We start from the raw sequence: 10,205 nt of genomic DNA, 5'->3' as shown, positions 1-10,205 counted from the left end.
TCAAACTAAAAAACAAGACACATTCAGTTCTGCAAATATGGTTCAAACTAATGACTCTAGCAGTGAAGCAAATATACCGTGTTTTATCCAGAAAGTGCACAGATGCGTGGATTGTTGACTCTTGTTGTTCTCATCACATGATGTTGCATTGAAAATGGTTCATTATATTCATGTTACGTAATTTTGGATTTTTTTAATCTAGGTGATGATAAAACGTGTAATATCACTGTATTGGGAGCAATTTTTATGGACGACGTTAGTGTCCGAACATTGAACGATGTTAGATATATTCCAGGATTGAAGAAGAACTTGATTTCCTTAGATACTCATGCAAATGGTTTCTTCTACAAATTTAATGGAGATATGTACATTATGAAGGTCACAATGTCTACAAGTTTGATGGAGATATGGATTTTTCACGTATAATAAGGGTACAACCGGTCGTGGATTTTTACGTACATGAAGGGTATAATGGGTCATGGTATTGTGTTTACCCTTAAAAACTGTCATCCTTCAGTTGTAGGATATCTTTATTCAAATTATATTAGTGATATGGATAATAGAAGTTTTACAGCAGGGTATGCCTTTACTTTATTAGGAGTATCAATTTGATGAAAGTCATCAGTTTAATTCATAGTTGTCATGTCGACAATTGAAGGAGAGTACATGGAAGCAGATGAAGCTCTTAGAGAAGCCTTATGGCTTACAGGATTGGTGAGAGAATTGGGTGTTGAGCAAGGGGGAGTTCGATTACATTGTGATAGCCCGAGTGTCGTTTATTTGAAAAACAATTAGCTTTATCATGCCAAGACCAAGCATATTGATGTGCAATTTCAAAAGATCGGAGAGTTATTTTCATTTTGACAAATTTTATTTGAAAATGTTCATAGTTCAGACAATACAACTGATTTGTTGACCAATTCAGACAACATTGACATGTTTAAGTATTTCTTCGACTTGTTACATGTTTCTTAGTGTTAAGCAAGAGGTGTATCTCCATAATTTGCAGGATGTGTTTGCCGTGTAGGAAGTCTTCATAGGAGTTTGATATATGTCAATGTGGAGATTGTTGAATATGACTTATATGGTAAGAACATAGCGATTACGACATCAACAAAATATATGATTGTGTTTACAAAACAAATAAGATTTGAGATTTATAGATGAGTGTTGAGTATGACTCATATAAACGTAGATGTAGTGGAAGAGCCATTTCCCTTGAGTTTGGCCTAAACATGTCTTAGCCCCCCGCAATACGGTTAAATGTTATTATTGTAAATTGAACTATTTGTTATGGCTATGGCACATCAAGGTCTATTGGATTCTGAACGTTTAGCAAATTGACACTCTCGGTGCTCCTCATACTCTCCAAAAAAATGGCACCAAAACCATCGTAAGGTTTGGGGCGCAGCAGAAGTAGGATCCTAATATGAAATAAGACTGATGATTTGGGTGACTCACATTTGTGGGGGAAATAGTTGATTTTTAAATGTGAGTGGTTAAGTCTCACATCGATTATAAATTATATTAATGTTGAAATTATAAGATAGAGAACCTATATACATATGCCTGAATATGTGATATCAATATCTCTTAAATTCTGAATATTTAATCCATTGATATTCCTAACTCTTCTCGGACTCTTCGAAATCGAAAAACTAAGAGGATTCATGGCAGATAAGAAAATATTTGATTATATTTGTATTATTTCTAAAGAAATAAACATATTTGACAAAATATATTTGTGTGGTTTGTGTGGTCACCAGGCTTGGAATATAAATATTAAAAAGACTTTTTATACTCTGAAATGGAAGTTTCTTATCAGTGTTTTAGAAGCTTTTAGTCATAAATAATAATAAGCTTTTGTTCAATTGCAGTAAAAGTGTGAGACAAGGTGATCCGATGTCTCCACTTTTCTTATGTTTGGTAAATTATCAGATTATTTTGAGTTTTCTGGACTTAAGTAATACTAATTATAAATTAAAAAAAATCAAATAGCTTACATAAAATGAATAAGTTCAAACTTTATTTTGCTACATCACAAATCACAAGACACATAAAAAAAAAGTGTAGGGCTACAAACCTACAATAGAGATTTTCTAGACCCTGCTGAAATAGATGAGTAAGTAGAAGAACCCTTAGTTGTATTTGTGAGACCATCAGAAGTATAAGAAAATCTACACATCTCCATAGGAGGAGCAAAGTACATAGGCACAGGCAACTTTGAAGGAAGACTAGGCAAAGCACCTTCAAAATTCAAAACATTAATCACTTGTCTTATAGAAGGCCTCATAGTAAAATCAGGATGACAACACCACAATCCAACAACCATCAAACACTCCATTTGTTTCTCATCAAACTCCAACTTCAACCCTTTATCAACCCCTTCAAATATCTCACCCTTACCATACAAATCCCAAATCCACTCCACAAGCCTAACTTTCTTGGCCTCTTCTCTTGCCTCAACTGGCCTTCTACCACATGTGATCTCAAGTGCAACTACTCCAAAACTATAAACATCAGACTCTTTACTTGATTTCCCTGTTGTCACACATTCTGGTGCTAAATATCCCATTGTACCCGCCAAAACTGTTGTTTGTGAACCAAGTTCATGATCCACTAGCCTTGCAAGACCAAAATCACCAAGCTTGGAGTTAAAGTTTGCATCCAACATCACATTACTTGACTTAATATCTCTATGCACCACACATTGTTCCCACTCTTCATGCAAATAGAGAAGAGATGAAGCCAAACCCAATGCTATTTTGTATCTTATATTCCAACTTAGCATAACCCCTTTTCCAAATAAATGAAAATCAAGACTTCCATTAGGCATGTACTCATAAACAAGTAAAAGTTCATTTTTTTCATGACACCAACCTAAGAGTTGGACTAGGTTTCTATGTCTTAGTTTGCTTATTATTCTTACTTCTGATATGTATTCTTTTTTTCCTTGTCTTGACCCTTTTGAAACCCTTTTCACAGCTACTTCCATTTTTGTTTTCTTTGAAAGTAAACCTTTGTAAACACCTCCAAATCCACCTTCTCCAAGCTTTCCTTTCTCATCAAAACCATTTGTTGCATTGCTTAGTTGTTTGTAAGTGAACCTTTTCGGACCAGTTCCTCTCTCGAATTCATCGTCGTCTATAGAATAATCCAAACCTGTAATGTTATTGTCTCTTTTACCTTTGTTTAGTACTCTTTTTCTTTTTCTCCAAAGAGTGAACCATAAAACACAGACAAAACAAGATAAAGAACAAAAACCAACACTTAAACCAACTCCTAAACCAACCTTGATGTTTTTACCATTACCACTTTCCAAATTTGAATTGAATGACCAAGATAGAATGTTGTGTATTTCAATCCATTGACCTGTAGCAGCTGAGAAACCAATCCTAACATATTCAGGCAAAAAGTCTCTCAAATCAATAACATGTGAAAGACTAGAGTTTCCGTGAAAAGTTGGATTATTAGCATAAGTTAGAAATACAGAAAGGTTTTTTGTTGTAGAGTTATACGATATCCAAGCATTCGCAATCGAGCCGTTTTTAATGTTTCTTTTCCAAGTAACATTTTGAACCGATTGAATCGAGTTAACATTGATTCCAACATGATCAGAGCTTGGATCCCAATCATTCTCAAAACAATCAAACTCAACAGCTACTATTTGATTTTTATTAGTATCAAATGCAGTTTCATTGTTGAACAAGCCAAGGTAACCGCCGGACGAATTCTTCGGGATATCAGATTGAAACGGAGCGATGAAAAACGATAAACCATCACCGAACTGCGTCGCAACAACAGCTTTCATAACAAAGGTGAAATGCGTTGTGAAATCAGTTAACTCATTTGTTTGTTTATCGTAGAGCTTCACCGGTTGATCGAATGAAGCGCGGCCGACGCTGCTTGTGATGGGGCCGTCGAGTTGGTTTTTTGTTAGCTGAAGAACATTGTTGGAGGAAAACGCATCACCTTGGAATTTTATCAGATATAAGTTTGGTTGAAAGTTTGAGAAGTTGAAGGAAATTGAGCATGCAGGATTGAAGAGTCCATAGAACAAAGTGAAAACTATGATTAACATGGAAAATAAGCTGTTTTTGGTTTGATTATAGTATGAAACATAAGTGAAGATAGCCATGGATAGTTTCAGATAGTGGAAAGAAATAGAAGTTGAGAATGATGGTGGTGTTGCCAATGTTTAGCTTAACTTTATGCAACGTAGAATTCAAAGCGTTATTAAATAATTCATTTTAGTGGCATTATAGTTTTGTTACCAAAGGTTCTAAGTAGTTGACTTATATTTCAAGTTATGAAAAAAGTTCTTAGAGCATAGGCTCAATCGCCGGCACATTGTTTTTATATATTGTGAAGAGATTATCAAATTATGATATTGAATGAGATAAAAGGAAGAAGACAAAGTGATTATTATTTGGAAAAAAAGAAGTGAGTAACTGAGGCAACAAGAAGATACAAGTGTAAGATGAGAGTGGAGTTTGATATTCCAAATATGTAACGCCGGTGCCGGCTATTTCCTCGGAATATTCAAGATGATAATATATTATGTTTTCTTGAAGATGGATGTTTTCAAAGTTGAATACATTTCAATAACTGTTTGTAATGTTTGGATATGGTATGACATATTCGGTCTTATAATGTAAGGATTTAGATCATGTAAATTTAGACTAATATGTAAATACTTTCTCTTGCACATAATTAACACATAGAATATATTTGGTTGGCTGTTAAAAATCGATTTGATCAACAAAAGTCTGACTTATTTAGGTTATTATATGATATATTCAATCACTGAAGTAATAGATGATATTTAGGTGTATGGATTTTTTTTATATTTTATTAAAAGATTTCATACTACCGTCCTTAATAATAATAGTGGTGAAAAATAGGAAGGTGTCACTTTTAACCACAATTGGAATTCCAACCATGGTAAAAAATGATGTCTTTTTAATTTTTTTTAAAGATATATAACGCTCTTAGTTCATTCACCTTTTCCTTAGACAAACTTCGTCTTCTGCCTCCAAACTTCTTCCATTTATGAAACATTATTCCTCCACTAAACCAAATTTGAAAACATTATTTTTTCCATAAACGAAACTCAAAAATATTTCTTCCATTAACGAGTTTCGAAACTCCATCACCTCTTCTCCAAATTGGACGATGCATGAAAAGCATGGATTCAACTTAGCAATGTTAGTTGTTATTGTTGTATCAGGTAAAATGTTCTTGTTTAATGATTTTGTTTATTTTGTTCTTGTTGTGTTTTTGTTCTTGTTCTTGTTCTTGTTATTTTTGTTGTTATCGTCGTTGTTGTAATTGTTCTTGTTGTTTTTGTTGTAGTTGTTGTTGTTGTTCTTCTTGTTGTTGTTGTTGTTCTTATTGTTGTTGTTGTTGTTCTTGTTGTTGTTGTTTTGTTGTTTTTCTTGTTGTTCTTATTGTTGTTGGTCTTGTTCTTGTTGTTCTTGTTATTGTTCTTATTTTTGTTGTTATTGTTGTTGTTATTGTTCTATTTGTTCTTGTTGTTATACTTGTTGTTATTCTTGTTATTGTTGTTGTTCTTTTATTCTTGTTATTGTTCTTGTTGTTCTTGTTATTGTTGTTGTGATGAAAGTTATCAATGTAGTCAAGAAAAACATGTCACACCTTACCTAACAATAGTTGTTTAACTGTTATTATATGTCTTTCGTAGTAGTGTCATGATTCAAACTTATGGACTTTTTGTGCAACAAATATGAATCCCATTGTGTTGAGTTTATCTAAACAACAAGTAACTTTTTCTATAGAAGTGGATCAAACTAAGTTCTTCATTGCAGTTGTATATCTAAGTAACTATCATGTTATTCGAAGACAGATATGAAATGAACTTACCTTGGCTTTTGGTGCATGCTAGGTGATATCAATATAGTTATTGGTTCCCATAAGAAATGCAGGTTGGTTGTGTTGTGATTGGCCGCATTTTGTTAAAACAAGTGTTCTAGAAAGATGTTAGACAAGATGTCTTGACATGTTGGTACGACGTCGTAGCGTGCCTTGTTTCGTATTCTTGGAAGATATGTTTCAAGCGTGAGATCACTGAAGATTTGCTGAAGATATGATTCATGTATACTACGGTCCAAGAAGCGTATGTTTCTAAAACCAGCAAAGGTCGGTTCAAGATTTGTCGTGTTTCCTAAGAATGGATGTCAAAACGTTTAAGGAAACATTATATTCTCTTTCAAAATTTACGCTGAAGATCGTTTTGGATCTACTATTTGTTTAGCCTGAATTGTTCATTAAGCTCATGTTGCTCTCAAGCTATTTAAAGGAAGACTTTAAACCTAAGGAGGCCTGCCACATTTTTGATAGTGTGAATTAGGTTTTAGTCTGTTTGTTTTTATTTGTGAGGCACTCTTGTATCAGCTTGATGTTAAAGTTGGATTGATAGTTAAATTGTAATTGTGAATCACTCGTAAGCTTTTAAGCAAGAGTGAATTTTGTTTATTGGAGTGTGTCTCCTCTTTGCTTGTTATCTTTGTTATCACGAGTTGTGTGATTGAGAGGAAGTGAGAGGGGTCTCATGTCTAGGAGATTCTTATATAGAAATATCATTGGTAGTGATTAGGTGCGAAGACTGTAAACCGGAAGTTGTTTACTAGGACTTCAAACTAGTTCTATTATAGTGGATTTCCTTCCTGGCTTGAATGCCCCCAGATGTAGGTGACGTTGCACCGAATTGGGTAACAAATACCTTGTGTTATTTACTTCCTAAAATTTACTTTAAGTTGTTTATTGTTTTTTGTGTTGTTACGATGTCTTGACATTTCCTTCGTCATTCTGGTGTCCTGGCGTCGTATACAACATATGTTCTTTACGTGCCATAATTTGAATTGGCATTAGAGTAGGCACCCTATTCTATTTTGGGTAAGCTTCAGGGAAGATATTTTTTGATACTATGGACAAGGAAGAAGGATTTGTTAATAGACCACCTATTTTGGATGACACCAACTATGATTATTGTTGTACCCTAAAATTTACCCTCCCTTTTCATCCTTTCATTCACCTTTAACTAGGAAATCACTTACCTACTTTCATGTTTCATACATAGGCATTAAATCATTCATTCATACCCATTGGTTGATCATTGTGGATTCAAAGTTTCTGGCTTGCAAAGCTAGGGTTTTTGAGTGGATGAAACCCTAGAGGCTTAGCTTGGACGTTCATCTGGTGGTGTGAGAGGCAAAACCCTAATGACTTGATCTTTGAAACTTAAATTCAACAAGGTTCTATCATGACACCCTTTAGAGGGGTTGAAACCCTAATTTGCTAGTGATTGGGTGTAAGGCTTCATGTTGGTTCTATGGGACCTATCTTGGCCTCTAAGCCCTAGTTAGGGGGCCTACATGTTGAAGACTTGGCTGAGTAGTATCCTATCTCATTCAAGGCCCTTGATAGAAAGGCATGCTCTGGAAACCCTAATTTCAGAGGCTTGAAGGCTCATGCAGGTAAGTCATTGACTGAGGCACCTTGGTTGGGCTAAAACCCCAACCCACTTGGGAAAGGCTCATGCCCATCATCTTTTCCATCATACCCACATCATTTGCAAGGTCATGGATCTCATGTATATGGTTGGTATTACTAGTCCATGATCTCCTAGTTTATGGATTTCATTATTGCATATTGCATCCATAGTCCACAAATGTTGGTTCAAGATCCATTAGCCTAATGCATTAGTCCGTGTACATTCATACTTCATAGTCCATAGGCCCATGATTCATCATACATTCAAGGTCCTTATAAGGGAGCTTGATTTATACACATGTCATAGTTCATTGATTCTAGGTATTGGGGCATTCATTGACTTCATGCTTCATGGAGCAGTATGGGTCCATTGATTCATAATACTTATTTTTAGTCCATTGGTCCATGTGTCATCATGCATTCATAGTCCACATTGTTCAAGTATCATTGAGATTATGGTTCATTCATTTCAAGATATGATTTAAGCATGGATAATGGAGAATTTTCAATATGAAAGTAAATTTGGTTTTGAATCATAAGGGGCATTTTCATTCAAAATTTGTCAAACCAACCATACAAATGTCCTTTACATCATTCCCACAAAATCTACACAAGAATACACAATTTTGACCAAAGGTTGACTTTGGTCAATAGTTGACTTTTTTGTCAACTTTGACCAAAGTCAACTCACCTAAGTTCTAGGACCTAAACCCTAAGCCCCTTGTTTCTTAAAGACCAATCTTCCTTGCATTTGTCGATCCTATAAAATAAAATCAAAATGTCATATGACTTTTGAAGTGTGCATTTCAAGCATGTCAAGTAGAAACCAAAGTCCATTCCATATTCACAAATCAAATGACCAAGACAAAGCATTGCATATACACTTCCATGATGGTATTTTCAAGCATGACCATTACAAGTTCAAGAACCTAACCTAACCATAATCCAAGGCCAAAATAGGCCCAACATCAAATGGTTATACACACATATACATGACAAACCAAGACCAATGCATCATAACACAAGCATCAAGCATGCAGCCATGTGTTTATCAGGTTTTAAACAATAATGTAAAAGCATTCAGTATAACATTCACTAATCATATACACAGTAATGCAAACAGCAAACTCACATCAGTTACCATCAAGTCCATGACAGGCCTATAGGATACAAGTGCATCAACTGTAATTCCAGGATCACTTGAGCAGCAGTTCATGTACTCAACATTGCCATCATCAAGACCTAGCAATGCATAACAAACACAGTCTGCACCATGATGCGTACTTTTCGCAAGTGTACGAACGCGTCAGAGTAATATAAAAGATTGTCGAATCCACAGAGACCAAGTGTCAATCTATCGTTATCTGTCGTTATGGTGTTTATCAAAGGCAATCAAAATAGGTGTTTTTAGAGTGTGCAATGGAAAGTAAAGTGTTGAATAAAGTTTAATTAATAAAGACAGGGTCGAATGTAATTCACGTAATCAATTAATAATCCAAGTACTTGCTAATAGAACTACTTATGGGCAATGTTTTCTACTTTGAAAAGAACTAATTTAACAAGAACTGTCGCTTTCGCGTATTCAAAACCGAGTTGTACTCCCTAATCAAACCCTCTTATTGACACTTATAAAAAGGCGCGTATTGTGTTAGAGTAGTAAACCTATTTTTAAGAAATATAGTATCTTGACTAAGTTGAAAAGTATTATAACCTGGATTTCTTAACCAAAAGAGGTTCTCACGAACCAGACTCTAAACTTATAAACGCGTCCGAAAATAGTTTTAAAATCTCTTTTCTTCTTAAGTTAAAAACTCCTAATGAACTAAACAAAGCGCTTTCGCTGTTTTTGAAATAGTTAAAAACAATTAAGTTTAAATAGACGTTGGACGGCTTTCGATCTTACCCAACGGAATTGAAGTGCGGGAAAACTTAAGTTGAAAGTTAAAATAGCCCTTAAGTGCTTCTACAAACAATTGTACGAATTATCGGTTCAATTACGATTCTTACATTCTAACCTTATAGATTTAGTTAGACATGGTAAAGTAAAAGTGCATTAATTTAAATAAAAGTAGTGCGAGTGCGGGAAGTAAATAAAAGTAGTGCGAATGCGGGAAGTAAATAAAAGTAGTGCCAGTGCGGAAAGTAAATAAAAGTAAAGCGAGTGCGAGGAAATAAATAATTTAAAGCGAGTGCGAGGAAATAAACAAAAGTAAAGCGAGTGCGAGGAAATAAATAATTTAAAGTGAGTGCGAGGAAGTAAATAATTTAAAGCGAGTGCGAGAAAATAAATAAGATAAAGACAAGTAATAAAAACCTGCTCCAATCGGAGGGTTGAATAAATTGCAAAGCGGAAATGAAAATGGCAGCAGGATTAACTTCCTTCCAAAGTGCTCCAAACTCGATTACAGACTCTATCATAGACTTGATTACACAATTGTGGTAACACTCCAATGCGAAGCGATTACCACTTTAAAATACTGAATATATGCCTAAGTGAAACAAAGTTGCTCTGAGTTTGCCTCTGTTCTAAGTTTGGATGATTGTAAAAGTGATTTCGAGTTTCTATTTATAAGCAAGTAAAAAGATGGAAATGACAAGGATGCCCTTCAACTTGAAAATGGGAGGGAAAACTTTTCCTCTTGTGGTGCCCGCCACAAGGCCATGGCGCCCGCCACAAGGCCAATCTGAGGCGC

General features: G+C 34.8%; 1 protein-coding gene across 1 annotated transcript; it reads right to left on the bottom strand.

The window, feature by feature from the left end:
* Positions 1-2,083: 2,083 nt before the first annotated feature.
* LOC127135426 (L-type lectin-domain containing receptor kinase IX.1-like) lies at positions 2,084-4,138 on the bottom strand. Its single transcript, XM_051062141.1, has one exon. The coding sequence runs from the start codon at positions 4,136-4,138 to the stop codon at positions 2,084-2,086; it is 2,055 nt and encodes a 684-aa protein (XP_050918098.1).
* Positions 4,139-10,205: the final 6,067 nt, after the last annotated feature.

The sequence above is a fragment of the Lathyrus oleraceus genome, chromosome 4 (assembly GCF_024323335.1).
Source record: "Lathyrus oleraceus cultivar Zhongwan6 chromosome 4, CAAS_Psat_ZW6_1.0, whole genome shotgun sequence".
NCBI classification, from domain to species: domain Eukaryota; kingdom Viridiplantae; phylum Streptophyta; class Magnoliopsida; order Fabales; family Fabaceae; genus Lathyrus; species Lathyrus oleraceus.
The sequence above is the reverse complement of the archived record's forward strand: the minus strand, read 5'-3'. Positions and strand labels throughout refer to the sequence as shown.

Bases quoted from the DNA above. Each gene is read 5' to 3' on its own strand.
- LOC127135426 (XM_051062141.1), bottom strand. From the start codon at position 4,138: ATGGCTATCTTCACTTATGTTTCATACTATAATCAAACCAAAAACAGC.